Source organism: Pleuronectes platessa, chromosome 20, assembly GCF_947347685.1.
Source record: "Pleuronectes platessa chromosome 20, fPlePla1.1, whole genome shotgun sequence".
NCBI classification, from domain to species: Eukaryota; Metazoa; Chordata; class Actinopteri; order Pleuronectiformes; family Pleuronectidae; genus Pleuronectes; species Pleuronectes platessa.
In genome coordinates, this window is record NC_070645.1 from 4,369,767 (window position 1) to 4,394,114 (window position 24,348).

Genomic DNA, 24,348 nt, shown 5'->3' on the forward strand with positions numbered 1-24,348 from the left:
ATTGTTGGCTAGTTTTCTCAAAAGCTTGTGGCTACATCACCCTGAAATCTAGAATAAAACCTAATAATCTATTACTGAATGTAAGTGTTTTTATTGTTTATATGTATTGCATCACAACACGAGAAAGCATAACACTCAAACAACAAACACACATGACATTTGTTAATATGTTTAAGAAATTAATTGAGGCAAGCAAATTAAATAGGCGGATGTTTTATAATTAAATATAAACTGAGACTTAAAGGAATTTCTAAGAACCAAAGAAGTGCAGATTTACAGCTTATCAACAGTGAAACGGGACAAAAGACGACTCAGAGATCAATGGGAAATCTCTCTTACATTCTTTACAAAAATGATTGTCAACTCAAGGTCTGGCTTTCATATTAACCTCTTTATCTTTTTGGCTAACGAAATCTAAAAATAGTGCAAAGCAGTTAGAGAGTCCATCACAAGAGAAAAACAAACAGTTTGACATAAATAAAAATGGTCCTTTGGTGGGTTAATATGTGAGTATGTTTGTGTTTGTGTACTGGTCGCTGGGTGTTGACAGATGAGGCTTGTAGCAATGGGAACTCAGTGTGAAGGATTCAGACAGGAGAACAAGGGTTGGCAGCTCGATGGGGTCTATGCCTCTGAATCTGTGTGTGTGTATGTGTATGTGTGTGGATATAAACAATGTGCATTAATTTGCCACGGTATGCCTTTAAAAATTCATTGAATTAAATCAAATCTATAAATCTTTGTGAATAAGTGTTTAGAAAAAAACTGAATGGAGGTTTTTTCATTGGACAATGGCCAAAAGGAGCTACAAACAATAAAAAACAAATTCACCTCCAAATGTGACTGAAATCAGTTGTGTGTCAGCGACGCACAGTTTGCCCAGAGGAGCGAATCACAGTGTGCCATCATTGTTTGGAGGAACAGCGGGTGCTGAAGTCAGGAGAGCATGGCATGTCTGTGTGTGTGTGTGTGTGTGTGTGCGAGGACGTCTAATGTGGACGCAACCTCAGACTTTATTCTTCACATGGGGTCAAAGAAGCCACAGTTGGGGTAGATTGTGTAGTGGCTCTGTGTGTGTGCTGCACAGGGATCGGGGGAAAAGGTGCACAGAAGCGGAAGCACAGCTGATTGACAGTCGGCATGGTGGTGGAGGCGGGTTCTAGTCCTCTGAAGCATGGGGGATTGAGAAAGGAGGGGGACAGAACAAAAATCAGGGAGATGAAGAGAAAATCAGGAGGGAAGAGTAATAAACGTATGGGGTGGAACGCAGTTAGGGAGGGAGAGAAGGAAAGGAAATTTAAAAGAAGTGCATCAACAAAAATTTATTGGGACAGGAGACAAAATAACGTGGCATAAAAGAGAAATGAAAGTACAAGATAATAAATCATTTCAAAGTAGGATGATAGAAGGGGATAAGGAAGGGGGGAAGGGAAGAAAGCAGGTTAGTAAAGCTGTCAAAAAATCAACTGCTACTCATCTAACAAATGTCAAATACTTGACCAACGTGAGAAATGCCAGATTTATGTCCATCTGCAGGTCGTGTGCCAGATTTATCTACATGACATTTTCAATGGTGCTCATTGGTCAACTATTTGGGAAAACACTCATTTATATAGTTTTCTTCATAGGCCATGCAGTATATTCATGCAGCAGCGGGTGACATGCAGCATCACATACACACATCTGCATTTGCTCTTGTCAGGATTCCGCTTACGCTCTCAATTCTCTGACCCAGTTGCTACTTATACCGCCTGCGTCCTGCATCTGCTCCCGGGGGTTCGCTTGAATAACAATGATGAATGAATCCAACGCACCTAGACAAAGCCAGATGCTCTGTTCACTAAAGTAGGCCCAATATAATAATGATGCCACACCTCACACTGTCCTTTTCTATGACACTGCAGATTTCGTTATAAGAACAGTTCTGGAAATTTGAGACAGAACTATAACCAAAAGTTACAGGGAACATCCGCTCAACTGAAATACACACATAGTCATCGGTAACCATGGTAATACAAGCCCCCCCATGCCATGCAAACAGCCAGACAGCCAAGCAGTGAACATGCCAACGCAGATGTCAGATTAACATGCCGATCACTCCTCCCACCATCAGCAGTGTGCGTCCCCACCAAGCTTTTCAGTCATGTCAGTGGATCATATGCAGATCATGAATATGGCAGCAGGCAGGTTGGGCAGCTTTCACCTTCCTACGTTGCACTTGTACTGATTAGAGTTCAGTGGAATTTAGAGACACCTTCTGTTTTTATGTTTTTTTTCTAGGAATAATCTAGGACGATGGACAAAAGGCTGGTAACCTGCCAAAAAGGGCTCAGGCAGTTACCACATCATCACAATGCAACACTATTATGTCGAAAGTATATAAGGTGGACATCATGACAGCTCCCCAAAAGTGAAGCCAAAGCTTCCTGCTAGCCCCCTGGTGGCTGGCTGCAGTATAGGTTATAAACGCCATCCCCTCCATGTTAGTGGATGGGACATGGAACACACTGGTCAAAGTAGACATCTCGTACAATTTTTCAAAAGCTTAAAGCTATAAAAACACAAGATTGGTTGAGTGTGTATATCAGCACAACTTTGTTACCGCGAAAAATTATGTCCATCTTTACATAGAGACTATGGGTTAACTTGTAGCAGTTTTTTATTACTTCTATAACTGACTAATTGGTTACTAATATAGATGATGCAACACTTAATGTAAGGTAATGTAACCCATCCAATTGATCCAAATAGCTCTATTATTATTCAGTTTGACAATGTAGCATTGTTACCTTTAGCCAGGAGCATGTGCTATTTTCAGAGCTGACCTGCTGCCATTTGTATGACTAGTCCATAGTTGACAATGTGTTATGCTGTAAAGACTGGTGTCAGCACTGGTCAATTCACTTCATAGTCTCTAAGGCCTCCTCCCGCTGGTAAGGTTTATTTTATATCTTCCATCTGTGACAGCTCTTGCCCTAACACCCTGTAGTCAGTGTATCAGCTCTCTGTCTGCATCACTTTTTCTTACCCTGCTGTTTGCCGCAGTTAGAGTTGGACTTTTTTTAAGTTTTGTGGTTGAACTGACCTTTGTACAATATGTTCTACTTTACATATATGTTAATTGCATGTTTTCAGTGTTGGAGACTTTTTTACAAACTAACTCATGCTGGCATGCAACATTCTTTCACTGCCAACGGCATGCACAGCTGTGAAGTTTGAAATGGAACAAAGTGAAATGAGTAGGAGTGTGTCTGGAGTATGGAGGCTGAGAGATGAGGGAAAATTAGACCAGAATACTGAAAAATATTACTGAAAGAAATAAAAAAACTGATAAGGTGGTTTCCAAATAGGACCACACACGTAAACACACACCCACACACACCAGGTACAGTTCTCGTCGTATTCTATTTCAGTAGGAGGATTCGTCACTAGACACAATAAACATTCATCTCTAGAGCTTAGTCTCTTCCCTGCAGCTAATTATATCTCTGATATGAGATTAGACTACAATGATTCATTGGCATTAGAGGTAACAATAGGAGTGTTTAATACAAGGGGCATGTGCAAATGGCCTTGCTATTTTAATTGTTAACAGCAGAGTTGCTGATGTTATCAGGGCAACAATTTCTGCTGCCAATTAAGTATCGTTTTCATAAACTGATTATTCAATTCAACACATTTGCATTTTCACAGCAGAATGACATTTAAGTCTTAACTCCTGTGTGTATATCCTGAGCTGGAGAAAGCAATGCAACGTTCACTGGTGACACTTTAAATCAAATGTTTAAGGCAAAAGACAAAGAAAATGTCCCATCACCATTAACGATAAAAGAGAAATGTGTTAAACATGACAGTCTATCAGTAATTTAAGCCAGCGGATATTATTATGTTACAAATGTATAGTTAAAGTCAATTACGTTATCACATTTAATACACCTGCAGCAACAAACAATATTTATTCTCATTATTTTCAATCAAGTTAATATACTTTTACTGACAGCCACTATGTTTTGGATGTTTAGGTGTTCTTATGAATTTCACTGATTGTGAAATAATTCCTGGAACAATGGAGACGGTCCTGGCAGGGCCAAAGCGACCATTAAAGAATCCACAGTTTAAGACTCAGACAATCCTCTAATGATGTTGTTCTCCCTGTTACCACAATGCACAAACTAATGGTGAGTTATGTGTAATAATGTGAGGGGTTAAATAGTTGCACCACACTGATTCACCTGCAGGTACAAGAGAAATCTTGTATTTTTTCATGTATCTGATAAATTTTGTGGGAATTTAGAGATGTAATGATAATATTTAAAGGCCGATGCACGTATTATTCTCTTGACTCACACCATTATAGGTGACTATTGTGGCCCAGAGAAATAGGAATCTGTCATAGTAGCAGAATGACATTCCTGGCAGGGTGGAGAGGGCTTTAAAATCCTTCAGTTCAACTCCCCAAATTGAGCTTCTTGGAGACTTATGAGAGCAGCAGCCTTGTTCAGTAGGAGCTTGAAAGGATGCTTGAGAGCAATAAGAGCGGCTCCTGCTCTAAAATGCCAGTATAAAGGGCTTGCACGTAAATACACAAACACACAGAAATAAACTGAGGTGAAGAACAAGGAGGAAGTAAACAAGGATGAAATAAAGACTGAAAGACAAGAAAAGACTTGAAAAAGGCCATGACTAGAGGAATGAGGATGATGAGGAGACCTTATAGCAGACTGACAGGCGGCAGAGGGAACTGTGGGATATGTCTTACCAGGCTTTTGCACCCCATGAGCTTCCTGCTCTCCATTCTCCAATGCAGAACCCGTGTCTGCGTGCACACACACACACACGCACAAAACAAGCAAAGCCATTACTACTGAGAGCTAATGGCCAGACGAGATAGAAAATCAAACTACATTGTATGAGTTTGTATGGAGAGATACAACAAACTCAAATGGACCCCATTGACTATTTTAGCCTTTTAAAAGGCTCCTCAAAATAGTTGTCGCACTTTAGGTGTGTTTGTGTGTGTGTGTCAGTGCGCATGTTAATACCACACAGTTGATCTATGGTCAGGCTGTGGGAAAGAAGAGGGCAGCACGTCGGCACGTCAGCTGGTGTCAGTGTGGGATATTGAAGGAGGTGATGCTCTGTGACATCTGACTGCTGAGTCGCTCATATTTGCACAACAGACACACATTGAACTCACCATTCACACAGACGGTAGATGCCAGCACCTGACAGTACCATGCCAGGTGCTGGTCAAACCACTGGGAGCAATGGGGTTCACGATCTTGCTTTAAAGGGATGGTTCAGCGAAAAATGAATATACACTCATCATCTACTCACCACTATGCTGATGGAGGGAAGGGTGAAGTGTTTGAGTCCACAAATTACTTAAGGAGTTTCAGAAGTAAACTTTGTTGCTGCTTTTGTGGCGTCACCCCCCCCCCCCTATTGGCATAGCAGTGAGTAAATTAATGTATTTTCATTTTTAGGTGAACTATCCCTTTAATCAACAGGTAGGGGGGTCGTGTGTGTGTGTGTGGCAGTGAGTCAGGATCACGTGGTCTTTAAAATACTGTATAAGGACAAGGAAAGTTGTTTATTTACTGCCATTAGGGAGTGGTCTTGCACACACACACATAAACACACATGTTACAAAATACACACTCACTACTACCCTCCCCTCTGACATGCACGCTCACATACACCTTTATAGCACATGTAAAAAGGTGTATGTTATATACTACTATTACAACCCACTCTACTACTGAGCCTTTTGATAAAGGATCATGCATCGAGTTCAACTTTGTTTTAATGTCATTTGGTTACCTGGGCCTGACATTGACACTCCTTAATGACCAGTATCACAGAGCTAGTTATTAAATTGGTCAATTAGCTTTCACTGAAAAAAAGATAATTACAACCTAAAGTATAGAAATGATACGTAACACTAACCTTAGCCTAACCACTATTAACATCTGAGGGAGTTTATGTTGGAAAACGTCCTAAAGAGGCAGGAAAAAAGGTGTACACACACACACACACACACACACACACACACACACACACACACACACACACACACACACACACACACACACACACACACACACACACACACACACACACACACACACACACACACACACACACACACACACACACACACACACACACACACACACACACTGCATTCACACAGAAAGTAGGATTCACAAGAGTCCATCAGTGCAAAAAAACAAAATATCTGACTAAAAAACAATAAAATAAAATAGAAAACCTCCTCCTCCGTCTGACTCTCTCGCTGACAGGGGACAATGAACAGCGGACTGCCTAGCCCTGCTATTTGGCACTCAGCGTGTCAGCATTCGTCTACACAGCGTGCCACAGCTGATCACTGGAAACGCCACCGACGGCTCGTCCTGCGGCCGGCTGTCCCTGACGAGTGCCCATACACAGTCTGACTGTCTGACCAAAGTATGTGCGTGACCACAGCAGGCCTGAGAGCCGAGTCATCCCCAGTCCACTGTCACTTCTCTTTTTCTGGTTATGTGCTCAGATCTATATTTGATCCATCCACTGTTTATACATCTGTTTAGAGACCTTGATACGACCTATCTGCAGGTTTTTGCTTCTGTCTCATCTATTATTTTAACCCGACCAAAGATGTAGATCCAGGCTCCATATATATAACATATAACATAAAAATCAAACACTGACTGGAAACATGACTGGTCTCAAAAACGATCCAGGCCTCTTGAAGCTTTGCTGACCTGTACATAATTTCACTGTCTTTGTTTACAGTGTCTGCTTTTTATTTTTCATATTGTAGATTATAGATTTGAATCAGGTTTAGTTTGAGGACACTGCTGTAGTAATAAAGGTGAACGATTTTAGCTTGGGTGCTACATAATGCTCTATTTGAGTAGGAAGCAGTCATACTCAAGGTATTCAATAAAACCTTGTGTCATTGTTCTTATTGTGTATAATAGGCAATAGTTAGTGTTATTATCTTAAACAGGATGTTATCTCCTGGCTTTATTTTTTACTGTATATATACATTTTTGAAAGATGTCACCCAAATCAAACCTTTCTCATCAGCTTGATGATGACTACAACCAGACTATACTAAAAAACAAACAACAGAAACTTACCAACTTGGTAATGGTTCTTTCACAAGTGAATTTGATCAAAAAATAAAAAACACTGTATTTTCTAAACCGAATGGCTACAACTGCACACGCTCCAGATAGAATATGTTCAAATGCTACACAACAGAGTTAAACATATTAAAAGATAACTTGTTTATTCTGCACATTCGATGCAGAAGAAGAACTCAAACCTGTAGAACCATCATCAGTTAGCATTAGTAAATGAGTAAGACTTCAACATTCAAACTGTTTTTCGTCCCTCCCTGGACAATGACATGACATGATTAACATGTAGCTGATAACATACAGTCATCCTAAGCCCATGACCTTGGTGAGGACACGCTCTTGTTCCCATGAGGGATCTTGGACAACGGATTTCAGGGATCATCAGGTATGTGACCTTGGAACTGAACCTTAAACATCTTCACTGTCGCAGATTGACTATTCGCCCTACAGCTGTTCAGAGGACAAAACTTCTAGTTTAGATCCCAAATGTTTGGCTCGGATGTTGAAATCTGCTCGTGCTCAGGCCACCTTATCCTCCCGGTGGCTGAATGACACCTCCACAGATCAAAAATGGCAGCGGGTGTCCAGCGGTGCCTGAGACTATCCGTCATTAGGGCGCAGCTGCAGTTTATGTTGCGTGACACACGTTTTCATCTGGTTCAAAATGATGTTGATGCATCATATCAAATTCAGAGGAGCAGATAAAAATACAACTTCATCAGGGAGATTGACATCAAATCAATACGACTGATTTTTGTATTATAAAGAAAGGCGTTTCGGGGGATTCTACAAAATAACTCTTATATAAAGAAAAAGCTGTTTCATGCAGTTTCTTGACATGGTGTTAAACTGACAATGTAATGTCAGTGATCAGTGGTGAATCATTATAAACACTCCTGGTAGCCCTGCTTATGTCTCAAAAAAAGGTTTATTTCCCTTGTCCGTCTCACCTGCCCTGGTGTCAACGTCGTCCAGCAGGGGGATGTAGTCCGTCTTTCCTACTGTCTCCCCCACCTTGTCGTCGAAGGTTTCTGCCTCCAGCTGAGCCATAAAGTCCCGCTCCACCAGGCTCTCCACCTGCCCCGTCTGAGGAGCATCTGCCAGCGCATCGCTTAGACTCAGGTCTAACTCCGCCATGACTGCACGCAAACACAGAGACAAAGGGATAAGCAAGGGGACAGTCACTTGATGAGTGGCGATGTCCAATGAAACATCAAGTGAGGACATTTTCCAATACAGTATATACAGTGTTCATCTCTTAGAGGGGGGACTACTTTTTTAAGAAATACAACAATGTAATCAAATATGCTGTAAAAAAAAACATGTGTGTGCGTGTGTGTCCTCAGCACTTTGACACAACTTTGACAACATGTTCACCCATGTTTTAACTGTAAATGTTAACTAGTTGTCATAAACCATTCACAAAGTGGATCAGGTTGCAGACAAACATTCACCAGGGAGGTCAACAAGTCTGGGAGACCTCTCTCATGTTACAACTAAACATCCAAGCTCCTGGTCCTAAAACATTTTAGAATAACACAACATTGCTTCACGTGGTGAGAATTTCTTTCCTCCCACTGTAGCAAACTGCGCTAGAGACAGTTCTGTAATCTGTAAGTGTGAAGAAGACTGGAAAACAGATTTATGATTCATTCTGCTTCTCTTCAGCTCAAAAATAGCTAAGAGGAACTGATATAAAGAATATATAATCACAATGAAGAACTACACCAGAAAAATCACAATTCTATATTTAATTTGTTCAGTTAGGTTTTCAACTTGTGTTTTTAAACTACATTTTTGGAAACAGAAATCTCAGGAAATGATCACTTTGAAATAATGTGAAGCCACTGCTGCTAACTACTATAAGTTGAATTACAGTGAAGCAGAATATAGAAAGATGGAAGTGAAGATGATAAGTGGTGAAAGGAAGCAGTTTAAATTTCCAGATGGTGAAATAGAAGACCGGAAATAAGGCCTTCCTCATTATTCTGCATGTATTTAATCTACAACGATGAACAAAACGACTAAATCTTTTTATTTTTGTGTTCACGGCAAAATCTGATGTGAACATAACTAAATGGCAACAACAACCAGACCAGAGAACCTGGATCCAAAGCCTGTGATGTGGGGTCCACCCTGCTGAGGTGCCCCTAAGCAACACACTGAATGGTCAACAGCTGCAAGGCCTGGGCCTGACGTTTCTGGAGAGCAGCTACACAAAGCAAAGTGAGGAAAACCTACACATACTACCACTGTCTGCCACAGGGAGGCACAGTTTCAGTTGGGATTACACAACATGAAAACTATGCATGTACAACACAGAAGCAGAATCGGGAGCTGGACATGGACTCCGTGACACAAAGAGACCCTCATCCAAGCAGGCACCAGCTCATCTGGGAGTTCAGCTGACCAATGGCCACCAGGGAAATTTGCAGAGTCGTGTTGTGTCATCCTCCAATTATAATGCCAGATTATCTGCGGTGCCAGAGCAGGAGCAGCAGCAGGAGTAGCAGGAGGAGCAAGAGGAGCAGGAGGAGGAGCCAGCCAGGAGGAGCCAGCCTCTCTCTGCTCTCTCTCCAACAACCTCTGTGTCATCAACCCTCCTTGAATCAAACATTACATTTCTGGCCTTTTGGTTGAACATCCTGTTCTCACACTATTCAAGCAGCAGGTTGTGGTTCAAGGTCAAAGGTTATCTATCATGAGACGTGAGGTGTTAGTTTGTCTAGGATCAGACAGTCAACAACATGTATATCCCCACAGAAATATGAATGAACCATTCTTTTTTAAACTGCAGCCTCATGAAATCAGCAGATGTTAATATATCCACTGAAAGAACATCCCACACATTTCCATGAGAAGCACTCTTCCTACTAGACAATTCTTTTTAGATTTGAGACTGGAATCATTGTCTTCATAAATACATTGAGACTAGTTGCAAGCCTCAAACAGGAGGTCAAACACAACTCAACAGCCCCATCTGCTGGATTGTCCATTCACTGACTCGAAAGAGTACCGGTACACAGGTCTACCTCCAAAAATAAAGATGTGGTTTTCCCAGTTAAAACTTAACTGGTTTTCTCAGAGCTCTGACATCAGCCCTAACCAGATCCTTTAGGATGACTTGCAGCACCAACTGTGAGACAGGCTTTATCATCCAGACTCTCAGGAGACCTGCTGACCCTGGATGTCTGGAAGCTGTATCACATCTCCAACAAACTCTCTTCTCTCCCCCATTTTTCTCTGCTCACTCCAACCCACTGAGGCAGATGCCCATCTCTCCATTAAAAGGCAAAAAAAATTCTCTCTACAGTAATAGTGTACTTGCTTGTTATGGGTTATGGTTAACTTACTAACGTGCTTTGACATAATGTTTGTTGTAATTTGGCATTACACAAATATAATATAATTCAACATTTCCTATCCAGGTTTAAGTTGATCTGAGGACATTTTGTTGTATTTTACAAGGAAATTGAATAAAACATATAATACAATGCATCCAGGTCCAGGCCTTTATTTCAATGGGCTTGACGAATTAAAATTGTATTATTCTCAGTTGTCCAGAATCGGTCCTCTTACATTTAATCAGATTGAATTAGTTAGTCAACAAGTAAAATATGTATTACATAAAGTATTACAAGCTACAAAATCAGTTTCTGAGAGATATAAATGATTCTAAACTACACGTGTGGGTGCTCATTACACGCCTGGCTGCCAGTGTATCAGCAGCAGTGAGTGAGTCCCCAGGGCTGAGGCCTTGCAGGGTGTGTCGCAGGAAGGCTGTTGCCTTGACCACAAAACCATGCTGGCCAGAAACACTGCTCCGGTTTCCATATTTAACCCCACATCATCTGTGTGTGTGTGTGTGTGTGTGTGTGTTTAGCATACTGTACGTCATCTGTGCCGGCTGCAGTGAGCCGACTGATCCATGCCAACCATCCCAAGCAAGAAAACTCAGAAAGAGACCAATAGCAATCATATGAATGGTTGAAAAAGACTGTCTAGTTTAGCATGTTCCTTTTGGGGTCTTTCAGCTTCTGTTTCTACAGGGGTTTCCCACATGACCACAGGAGCAGAAGCTTTTCCTTAGTCTGCTGCGACAGTGGGATGGATTTGGGTTAAGGCAATTCTAAATTTGAGGATCTTTAGACCCTGTGAGGGGCCTCAATTTAAGCCCAGGTCCTGTTTTCCACCCTCTGCTCATGATTGTGGTGTGGCCAGTCAAACATAATCTGGATTCAACAAAGGAAGGAAATCCACGGAAACGGCAGTTTCTATTGTGTCGACTGCTAACAAATGTTCCAGTGTATGTGTGGATTAGTTGTGCATTTATGTTTGTGCTTTAAATCCATATTTGTCTGTCTGTCTGTGTGTGTCTGTGTGTGTGTGTGTGTGTGTGTGGGCTCACGGGCCAGCGGGTGGGTGTCCTCTGCCTGCCAAAAAGCAGAGGTGAAGGTTAAGCTCCTTCTTAATCTGCTTCGACACAACACTTTTGTATGTAAACAAAACGGCAGAATAAGCAAACAAGGGAGTGATTGAACTGCAAAGTCAAGTTACTTTTGCAATTATATAAATTACTGTGTTTTAAAATGTATTATAGAAGCCTGTTTTGTACCATAATTGCACTATGCATTATCACAAGCCTATCTTCTTACATAATCGAATATTGTGGTTGCACTCCTGAGGTCCTTGCATGGTTGTTTTCTTAGGTGAGCCAAACAGATAAAAGTCCCTGAGTCAACTTGCTACATTTTCATTTTTTTATTTTAGTGGCCCGCAAAACATTACTATTACTATGTGCTATTACATTACATGTATGAAATAGAAACTTCAGTTATAGTAGGAATAACAAACTGCTATATGACGCATCTCCAACTATCCAGAAATTAAGCCAAAATATCTTGGATGCAAAAGCTCACATTAATGTTAATGCTACAGAGGACTCAATTCAGAGCTTTTAATGTTTTACTAAGAAAATGTTTGTTCTTAAGCCTTAACTTAGGACATGTTAACAGTTACTGTCCACACTCAGTAACTGCTTTTGCAAGGCCTCAACCCTTGGCCTGAATTCGATTCCAAGCCGCGGCCATGTATGCATGTCATCCCCCACTCTCTCTCTTTCCCCTTTTCACGAGCTTACTCTGTCCCATCCATTAAAGGTGATTAAAGCCCAAAAAATACATTTGAAAAAAGAAAAATGAAAATGGATGTAAACTCTCATACAATCTACAGCCACTATCTAATAATATAAGTTGTAGTTTGTGAAGACACTGGTAATTCAGTTCTCGTAAGTCAGACCAAACGTTCTGTATATTCCAACACAGCCCTCAATTGCATATACTAGTAAGGTTTTGGTTGGGATGCTATAAGAGGCTGTGGTGACAAACTATGTTTACAGACTTTGAACACATTTTTTTTCAACGGACTCAAAACTGCTGTTGTGGCCACACTGTTGTCAAAGTAAGGAAACCACCGTGCAACTGTTGTTCATAACTAGTTAAGGGCCCCAACGTGCAACATCCAACAAGCTTCTGCACAAGCCGGTGAAAATGAGCGTGTGAACGTGAAATATTATCTGGTCGCAGCAGTGTCACTGAGCGCAGACACTGTGGTTGGAAAGACACACAGGCTCACTGTAAGTTTCAGGGCTTAGAATCATTCACAAGTCGGCGAAGAAAGTATTTAGCTGCAGCTTCTCGGTTTGTCCTGAGCGATGGTGTCGTCAGTTGAAATAACAAACGCTGCTGGCAGTTCCTCATATCAGCTGTCACTAATTAAACTCGGCTGCTGTCAGTTTCTGTGCTCTCTGTGCACCATTGTCTGCACGGGTCAAAGATAGTTCATGAGAGGAGAAAATCCACTCTGGAGCTACACGGTACACCCACAACCGGACAGAATGTTTCTTTAGACAAATGCAACATGGTGAGTCATCTTCTGTCAGGGTGTCATGCTCCCAACTGAACTTTCATTTTGAACATATTAATCATTTACACTTATGGACATAATTGAACATGACCTTCAGTACTTGGATCAGGAAGCTCAAAACGAAGGGTTATGAAATGAAGACATCCCCTGTGTTATTTTACTGTGTCAGATACAGTATGATAAATATCTAAATTGCGTAACCATGATGTATGGATCAGCAGATCTAAGTGTATATTAGAATCCCCAAATTAAATGTAAAGACTAAGACTGTAGCCAATGTTTTGAATCGAGATACACTGGTAGGTAATCTACAGTGTATTTGCTATGTTTACGAATTTATTTTCAGACTGTTTATCACCAGTAGACCCTGAGCTGTGCTGTTTGCAAATGCATCTGGTTGCAGTAAACCTTGATGGGATGTGTCCTCTGGGTGAATGTGCATGTAAAACCTGGTCCATCATCGATCTATACTAATTCAAAATCTGTGAAAGTCGCCACAAGTGGAAAACAATGAGTATTAATGGTAAAGTGTGTGTCCTCAGGAACAGAAGTAGTAGAAGTAGATGCAGAGTCGAGATAATGGAGCGAAAGACTGAGAGAAGAAGTTCTGTAAAACCAAAAGGGAGTGAAAGAGAACGGAGAAAAAAGGGAGTCGTGTATTTGTGGGAGTTTCCATAGGCTTAACACTGGCAGGCTCATATGGCAGTTGTCATGGTGATGGGTGACATAACACTGTGAATCTAATCCCAAAAATCCCTCTGTATTTTCACCTCCTGTTCCTTTAATATACAACCAAACGATGTAAGGTCCTGTTGGGTTGATCCTGAGGAAAGGTCTGGTTTGCTAAACGCAGGAGCCTTGGAGACTGTTCAGTGACTAATGGACACCAGGATGAATCATGTCTGAGACACACACTGGATAGAAAAATGTTCCTGGTGCCATATTTGGATTTTTAGCACAATAATAATGTTTTTATTAAGACAAACATTATCACATGACCTTCATCTGATCTAATCTTTCTTGGTTAAACGTTAAATAGCAATATAAAGAGTAACATGTTGATGATAAGATGTTTACTCATTAAAAATCATTACACCTTAATTATTTCTTGGCTAAAAATCCATAATGAAATATTGTGTGTGTGTGTGTGTGTGTTTGCGTGTGTGTGTGTTGGGTTGATGCATACGTACACACACGCACGCACGCACGCACGCACGCACGCACGCACGCACGCACACGCACACGCACACGCACACACACACACACACACACACACACACACACACACACACACACACATATATGCACTTGTGGATTTCAGCTGGTACCAGATACATAACAGCTGCTGAGACATCTAGACTGTGCTGCCGAGCAAGGCATTGCAGCATTAGCTGCTGTGGTCTAGCTATAATTATCTAAGAAATGTGAAAAGACAAATGTCTCTTCCCTGGAGTAACAAGGCAAAAAAAGTAAGAGGTTCATCCTGCGTCACACAACGAGTTAGATCATTCCCTGAAATGCTGCAGGGTCATGGTCAAACTCTTAATGATATCCCTGTGCTGCTGGGAGCCTGCGACAGACCAGTCTGCTATTAGGAGCTATTAGCTCCACTAACTATTACTTTAAAGGTTTGGCCAGTGAGTGTAGATGTTCAATATCCAAGGACAATACAGCAGTAAAACAACCATAGGGCAGATTAATATCCATTCACTATGTGGACCTATGATTATGAGTGGTCACATGATCAGAGCAATGAGAGGAAACACAGTGTAGGATCCATCTGGCAGAGACTAAGGCTTTGAAATGGACAGAGGAGGAAAGCTATTCTGTATGATGTATGTGCAGATATAGGATAGAAGTCGAAATTTAGCTTGAGTATTACATTACAGAAAAAAGACCAAACATAAATACGCCTGTTTGGGGAAAACACATTTATAACCAGATAGCAGTCACTGTTACCTGACTGGACTGTGTGGGGCTGGTCAATTATTATTTAGATTTTATTACAACTTCAGGTTAATCTTTGTATTTTTATAGCCACTTCTTCAGTTGATGATCAGAAAAGAAAGAGGACACGCTTTCACTTTTCTTTCTGAGCAATAACTCCCAGTATTTTTGTCACAGCTTCTAAAATCTGAGGATTTGCTATAGTTTTGTTTTGAATGATACTAAACAAACTACAGAGAATGATTAAGTAATAGATAAAATAAATGAAAAATGTGCCCCGATTCTTCATCTTCTTTAAATCTCACAATGTGTTCATGTAAGAAAAACATAAATGAATCAATGAGCTTTTTAAAGATGGACAACTCATCATAAACACTAAAGTGGGCGATCTTCCCCAAGAATTATATCATGATCTTTTCAACCCATCAGAATTATGAACTTTCTACTCAGTTGTGAAATGTACTATTGAGAAAATACAGACTCAAACCAGCCTGCAGACTTTTTATTGTTGTCTTAAAAACACTGACAGAACATATTTGCGGATCATATCATACAGATCCACATTTTTTGATGTGGTGGACAATAGGAGATTTGTTGAACTACCTCTGGAGGTGTCGACGGTTTTCTGACAGGGTTTAAGGAGAACTTTGCTTTGTCAAATATCTGACTATGTGGAGTCAAACCATCAAACACTTCTGACTTTGAGTTGTCCGTGAAAGAGACACGATGATAGAGACACGTGATATGAATCCACCAATCAGCACAGCCCACAGGATCTCTATGACTCACTGAAAAAGTAGATCCATCACAGTATAAAATCATTCAATCACCATGTACAGCCATAATAATGGGGGTTTCCGCATCATAGGACATTTAATAAATCTATTCAGCCCACTGTAAAACACGCACATGTATGATGCGTACATGTGTGTAATATGTATTTAAGTAGGCGGCCTCAACATGGTCTGTAAAAACAGTGTTCAGTGTCTGTAGACACTGTGTGGAAAGCTCTCCTCTGATGTCACTTTCTAAGAGAGGTGGGACATTTCCTCTGAACGCCCAGCCAACTATGTTACCATGCAGAAGGGTGTGTATAGTGGGAGCTTGTGTGTGTGTCTGTTTAAAAGAGAAAGAGAGAGAGAGAGACAGAATGAGAGTTGGCCCGCTCTGCTGCTTGACTGAATGAGTTTATGACTTCTTGAATGTGGCTGTGGTTAAATACACATTCAAGATGCATTAAACATTTACATAATATTCTCAAGTCTGATGAGTGCAGTGAAATAATGTTTCTAAAATAACAGGCCCAAGTTATGATTAACCTCTTCATCATCATGTAAAATCGGTGTACTCTTGGTGATGCCACACATCCATCTTTAAACGTATACGTGGGAGGAGAGAGGATATACTGCATGTACTATTGCTCTGTCCCAGTTCCTCTCCTTGGGCCCGACCCTAGATATGAAGTGCCCTTCGCTGGGAGTGTCCCCCTCCAAATGGAGACACAAGGGGGGAGGGCGATAAAATCCTCCCCTAGGAATTGGGACACCGCTCGCTACGTCATCAGCAGCCAACCAACATTATTAATACAGGGACAATATCAGCTAATAACCAATATTATAATAGAAACAGATCTGACCACTGCAGAACAGTAATGTGTATTACTATTGTACATAGAAACTTCTGTCCTGAACTGAAAACGTTATAACATGATTTTTTTTTATTTTTTTCAAACTTCATACATGGGACATGGGAGTAACAAATGTTACTTGTTACTCTCACTCAGACTGTCTCATGCTTTTTTAGACGGCTGAATAATGATTTCCCTGACACGCTTGTCAATGGGATTCAATGACATTTAATTTGCTACTGGATTAAACTAAGATATTGCTCTGGATATAAAAATGTTTTCATGTTTATTTTGAAAGATGGTCGGCATGTTGATTGGCTTCCTCTGTTCCTAAAGCAGTTTACAAAAAACAGTATGGGTGAAGGAGTGTTTGAAGGGCTAGAGGGCCACTACCTATCATCACAGAGAGAAATGGGACAACACTACCTTTCACAGCGACACGCAAAATTAATGGGTAGGGCCAAGTGGTTCATTTGGACAGGGCCATTTTGTTTATCAGTGTGCATACCACCTCATTTTGTGTGTCTGTGTGTGTGTGCGTATTTGAAGGCATTTCCCCTTTTTTACCAACAGCCGCACTACTGTTTGTGTTACAGCTGATATACAGAGACAGCTGATGAGTCTCTCTCTCTCTCTCTCTCTCTCTCTCTCTCTCTCTCTCTCTCTCTCTCTCTCTCTCTCTCTCTCTCTCTCTCTCTCTCTCTCTCTCTCTCTCTCTCTCTCTCTCTCTCTCTCAATAATCTATGTTAATAAATCTCCCTAACTACATGATTAACTGGTTATCAATTAAAACAGTAACATTTACTCACTTTGCTGGGAACTTGTTGGACTTCCGTCACTTGATTGACCAGTTTGACAAGCACCTGGGGGCACATGTGTAACTAGCTTTTACTAGTTGTTTCTCTCTCTTTATTAACCTCATGGCTCACAACCTACTTTACTAATTGATACACAAACCTGAGGGGATCTACTGCTAAAGGCTGGTGGTGTCTGTATGTTCCAGTGTGTGAGTGGGACAGAATATAACTCTCACTAAACCACTAGAGCTAGGTTAATAAAACAATGTTTGAATTGTATACAATTTGTTAACTGTAATATATGCTGCAACTGGCTGATTGATAATGTCAGACAGTAAAATGGCAAATCCCCTATGACCATTTATGTGTATGTACCGTGTGTGTGTGTGTGTGTGTGTACTAGGTGTCCCTGTGTCCAGCTGCCATCACACTAATCTGAGAGAGATGGTATCGGTGGCATTCCCAACAGGCCATTCATTCTATTTCACGAAGCCACACAATCACAGCAGTTTGTCAACACACCCTAACACACAAACACGAGGAGAATGGAACACGAGAATCTTAGGGCTTCTTCAAATAGAGCCGCAGCCACACATATGTGTATGGAGTTTTGGTTCGGACTGGCGGATCACAGTATTGGCAAAAATAATGACAAGTAATAACTAAAACTTTCTCTACTGCTGTTAAATTATCAATATTGTATTGTCTGGGTGAAAGTCATTATTTCAAGTGTGGTTGAAAGTTTTGTAACCTTATCACATATCAACTAACCACACACACACACACACACACACACACACACACACACACACACACACACACACACACACACACACACACACACACACACACACACACACACACACACACACACACACACACACACACACACACACACACACACACACACACACACACACACACACATTCTCTGAAACCTCAGAGTGACACTCAACATTAATACACACTTTTCTCATTTCACATTTCAACCCACATCCTGACAATTCAGGTAATGACAAATACTGTGAAAACAAATCTCTCATTGACTCTCTCATTCTCTCTCTGACACACACACACACACGCACACACACAAACACAAACACAAACCCACACACGGTTGTATGTAAGAGGCTGGTGGTATGTTCACTATCAGGCTTTGTGACTACTAAGCGAGCTATGAGAGACGAGACGATGATGACAGAGTCAGAGGCAAAGACCAAGTCAGAGACTGCAGGCCCCTGGTCTTCTTATACAGGGAGTGACCTAAAGCCAAAGGAAGTGAATGTGTTTGCGTGTGTACGTGTATGTGTGTGTGTGTGTGTGTGTGTGTGTGTGTGTGTGTGATTAGGTGCAGTTGCAGAGCTAAGACATAAACGGCCTTTTTTCTGTATTCAGGTATTTTCCAACTTATAAAAACTGAGCAGGGCCTAGTTCCTGCTGTCACAACCTCCCTGTTCCTAAGCTGAGACTTTCCAATGCCCCCTCAATGTTAATAGGGTCCACCAAAACTAAGACAAAATTAGTAATAGTAATAGTTTAGACTGAATGAAAATGTACATTGTGTTGCAAAATAGGTACAAAATACATTCAGATTGCATGGAACAGCCATTGTTGGATTCTCCCTAATTGCAGTTGAAACTAAACCAAAGCCAGTGTTGCTTCTGCACGTTGGAGTGACACGTAAACAGATGAGGACAGAGACAAAAATACTCTAAAAATATCCTCTCTGTGTGAACTTTGCTCTCAGATGTTCTATTCTTACTTGAGTAAACACACACGCACAGAGGGCAAGGTGGAGGGAGATCTACTGATAATATTTTCATATTGCATAAAAAGTGTCAGACAACAAGAACACAACAGGAAGTTGGTTACATGAAAAGGGAGGTGAGGTTTGGGAGAGAAAAAATACATTAATATATACTGTTATATATTTATATATATATATATATATATATATATATATATATATATATATATATATATATATATTTATATATATATATATATTGTTTCAATGTTTTCAGAATAGAAGTTCAATGCTAATCTAAATATCACCTAAAGTGAATAGAGCCATACATCACAGACACACAGGCTGAAACGAGCAGATCAGGAAGCTGCGGTCATAATGTTGATATTCTGTATTTGTATGTATTTGTCCGAGCAAACCAAAACCTACCCGTAATCTTATGAAGACGTTTGAAGAATCTATGCTTTTTTTGCTATTAACCCCTCCCACTACTCCTCTACAGCTTTCTTCCATCCCAAAATGAAAGTTCTCCTCTCCTCTTACACGGTTTGGAACCATCACTGACAAGGAAGACAGGGCTCTCTGTACAGCAAACATTGTTGGCTGTATGGGAAAGCCTTTACACACTTGCACCATCTGCATTATTCATCTGCATATGACATAATATTCATTATGCACTATATTTGGGCAGATTAGCTATGATGTTACATAATGATCTTGTACATATGGTAGATGCACCCATGCATGTCCTCACTGTCTCTACTGAAAAGGCTTTAAGCCTGAAAGACCTGTTAGCAGTTACTTTACCATTTATCTCAGGTACATGCAGCTTGTAGCATGTTATATTACATGACATTGGGATCACATTTTAATTCACATACATACATGTAAAGCCAGTGTATGACCACACATACACAAACTTCCAGGACTATGTGTACTCTTTGCTTTAGTGTGTCACCAGGCTATTTCCGTCCGAGTCCCATCAGCCTCATCAGATGGTGTTGCATCTAGAGGAGGATTGATGGCAACATATAATTTAAGGTTTTAATTTAGTGTGTGTGTGTTTGTGTGTGTGTGTATGCGTGTTTGTCAGGTATTACTCATGTTGTGGGGACCTTAATCTGTTTACACATGAGGACTCATCTTCCTTAAGTGGACAAAAGCAAAGTGTAAATCATCACATTTTGAGGTGAAAACATGTTTAATTTTAGGTTTAGGTAAATGTAAGAGTACGTCTCCAGGAAATCTATGTAGGTCAACGTCATCTCCCTCTGAGTCATGGAGACACAACTCTGTGTGTGTGTGTGTGTGTGTGTGTGTGTGTGTGTGTGTGTGTGTGTGTGTGTGTGTGTGTGTGTGTGTGTCTGTCCCCTGCTGCTCTCACATCCACACACTGCCTCGATGGGACCCACAGTGGCCCTTTTTGAGGGCGAAGTAAAGGGGCTAGTGTTTGACTCTGTGTGTGTTTGTGTGTGTGTGTCTGCGTGTGTGTGTGAAAGAGTGAGTGAGTGAGAAAGAGAGAGAGTCCTGTACTCTTAATAGAATTACACAGCAAAGCACTCTTGAATTTTTGTATAACTGAACACTTGCCTTATCCCATTAGCATCCATGTTTGAAAGGAGACAGACAGACCGGCAGACAGGCAGACAGACAGGCAGACAGACAGGCAGGCAGACAGGTAACACACCCTCCATCATGCTCACCCTGCCCCTCCTCCACCTGCTGATACTCATTCTCCTCTCCCTCCCTCCCTCCCCTCTTTTGGGCAGGACCCACAGCCTCAGTGACTGAATGAATTCCCTGTATGTCCCCACTCGCCTACACACCCCGAAATACACACACACCTACACACTTTGGGAACTATGCCCTATTGTTGCAGAATGAGGCTTTACACATCGCAATGGAATGCAAAGCAGGGCAGACGCGCACACTCTCACAGGCAGACACACAAAGGTCAACATCTAATCCCAAAACAAACACTGAACACACACTGGTAGTGGACCCACACTCATCCACGAGCAGGACACGCCAGAGGGTATTCACTAATGTGTGTCTACACTGCAGCTTGGTCTGCTGGCCCAGTACAATAGTGGATTCCGTGTGACAAAAAACGTAATTGTCTGCCCTTACTCGTGATCCTGACCTTAAACTTAAATGCTTCACATTCCTGATGCCTGCTCACAGATTCTTTTGATTATTTTACACATCCAAGCAATTGATTTATAGTCATTTTCAAATATTACAATTTACTATACATATGGATATAATATATATTTACTGAATATAGAGAGGTATGGATATAAGTAACGGGAGAAATAAGGGAAGTTATGTTGCCAGTATCAGTCTTATACATCAGTGTGATAAGAATTACCTAAAAAGACAGGAACCATCTTTGACACCTTAGTTTGCCCCAGCCACTAACATGGAGGATGCAGGATGTATGATCTATACTGCTGCCAGCAGGGGTCGATCAACATACTTTGTCTTCCTCCATAATATACCATCGGTAGTACAGGGTTAGTATATCATAACAGCTGTGTCACGCAAAGATATAATATGTGCAACACAACTAAAAATGTACCTTCCACCTGGAAGATCCTGAGAACCGCTCAGTCAGTGTCAAAGCAGCAGCAAGCATTTCTTCCTCTAGTTGAATATTCACGGTGAGGATATTAATACTGTGTTATTACACATGTAACCTCAGATTCAACCTCCTAGCTGGCACCGAGGAACACTAAAGATTATTCTGCTTTGAATGTGGTCAAACAGTAAGAACCACTTCGCCTCACAGGCTCTGCCAACCACTCAACTAGCAGGGAACTAGGGTCACTATCTTCCAGTTCTTTTCCTCCTGGGTTTGGCCGATGGCTAACCGCTAAGACGCCACAGTGAAGATGACCTTTGACCTTACAGATAAAAGTATCTTCATAATTCTATCCTATTGGACATGTGTAAAATTGTGTCATAATTAACATATTAATTATTGAGTCATGGCCCAACAAAATTATGTTCCAGCTGTGCCTTTCCCCAGCATTACTCATTTCAAAAGTTATTTTTTTATTCAAGCATTCTCAGTCACTCTCCTTTGCCCCTCTTTCTTGGTATTTTGTCTATTTAATTACATATGGTCTGGGTCTCTCTGCCAGACTCTTTCGAATTCAGCACTAAGCTAGGATTATAGCATTTCTGTTATATCATACCTCTCAGGACCCACTGCTACGCATTTCAGGGCTTTTTTCGATATTATGTGCAATCCCATTGAAGGGCAATTTAACAACCGATACCAGGGGCAGATCTCGAGTTTAAAGTTAAAGACATTTATGAAACTATAAATGAGCAGAGAATATGAAAAGATAACAGGAAATTGCATTTTTCTCTTTGACTAATATTGGCAATATTAGTCTAGAACACATTTTAACCTTATCTGTCCATCTACCTATCCACCCATGTGTGTGGCAGCCCTCTTCAGCCTCCGTTAAATTCCCATCAGGGCTGATTGGCAGTATTAAAGCCGGGTCGCAGACACACTGGTCCAGCTGCTACTGTTATCAGGGGGATTACAGCAGCCGGTTCACTCTGTATCATCCCATTCTTCCTCTCTGTCCTCTTTCTCTCCATCATTTCATTCATTCAATCCGCCGCTGTCACGCAATTTCAGACTCCACCCCTACAACCACACACACGTATTAAATATCTATGTACGTGTTCACACTCACTAACGCATATGAACATGTTTTGTGAAAAGCCACCACAGGGTACGACAGGTTGCTGAGAGAAAAGAGTCCTCTAACCAAAATATTTGTTGGTCAAGTCACTTGCCACCATTTGTAAACTTTATAAATCCACAAAACTTCAACACATGTTATTAACAAGACCTGTTTACACGATGAAAGCGGAAAAACGACATTGTAATAAGTTGGTAGAACTTTCTCACACATGACACATCTCACACTAAGTTAACCAAAATCACTTGTGGATTACTCATCACATTTTGGAGCTAGTGCTAAGTTTTGTTTTAACAAGTTGACCTGACGCATGGATTATTAAAACATGTAAATACTTGAGGAAGAATTGGTGAGCTGGAGTTTTAATTTATTCAGGCTCATTTCACAGTAATAGGTTTTCATTTTTAACACTGTTTTACATGCAGGTATACTGGCATGTGCAATCCCACAGGAATCGTTGCAGATTGCTTAATATAATAGCTGGCCTCTTGAAGACCTGATAACATAGTCAGCAGCACTTTGGGATCAGTCTCCATAGTTTGTCGAGGCTGTTTCCATTTTTTTTCTTCTCAGTTTCTGCTCTTCCACACTAAAATAGTGCCTTCAAACTGAAACAGGGCCAGCAGCATCAAAAAAAGAGTAGTGTGGATGCCAGACGTTAACTAAACTAAGAAAAAACCGAAACATATTAATGTGAACCGACATTTTGGGATCACACAACCAGGAGGATTCACCCTCAGCTCTACAACCAATTTGATGAACTTTTACCTGTAGCTTTGCACCTGAGACAATGCTTTGGGGGAGTCCAAAATAAAGGAGCAGCTCTTTGGCTGCACTGTATCGTCCAATTTACATTCATGTCTTCCGCCAGAGAATAAACTGCTCCACTAACTTAATGTCCCTACAGTGACCATGCTTGCAATCCATTTGTGGGCTTGTTAGCTCTTAGAGCCCTTTTGCAATTAAATGAAACAAGATCTCAAGAATATGCCATTACAGAGATAAGAGAAGAAGTTCAGTGGGCTATTGCGACCAACTATAACTACGATGTTCTTGTCTGGTTACTCAGTACAATGCTAAGTTTTATTAACTTAACTGGACTGGAATTATATATTCAGCTTGGAAGCTTCAATACAAAACCTGTTTAAAATGTTCATGTTATTACCATATCAAATTTGAAAATGTCATCTTAATCTTCCAAATGCTTGTTTGCAATGTATGATATCTTAAGTATTGCTATTTGCTGCTTTACAATCCTTAGAAAACACATTATGTGCCAATTACATTTAAAAGCTGCTATACATAGGGTTAGGGTTAATTATCAATAATCTGTGATAAATGATCAATTGAGAAACATTTTCTTCCTCTTATTCTCTAATGAAAGTGCATTTTGGGGTACGATAAAGTCCTGCAATAGTGACCATTCATA

General features: G+C 40.8%; 1 protein-coding gene across 6 annotated transcripts in view; it reads right to left on the minus strand.

Annotated features, from left to right (window-relative positions):
• Positions 1-24,348, minus strand: part of LOC128425483 (microtubule-associated protein 4) — a 97,927-nt gene that overhangs the window by 66,335 nt on the left and 7,244 nt on the right. For 4 of the 6 annotated variants that reach the window (XM_053412090.1, XM_053412093.1, XM_053412088.1 and 1 more), the window contains exons 2-3: positions 8,102-8,290; positions 4,760-4,816 (exon numbers count right to left, since the gene is read on the minus strand). In XM_053412090.1, coding sequence (XP_053268065.1) covers positions 4,760-4,816; positions 8,102-8,288 — 244 coding nt within the window. In that variant the 5' untranslated portion in view covers positions 8,289-8,290. The remainder of the gene's footprint in view (positions 1-4,759; positions 4,817-8,101; positions 8,291-24,348) is intronic. The other 2 variants (XM_053412091.1, XM_053412089.1) reach the window with 1 other exon arrangement.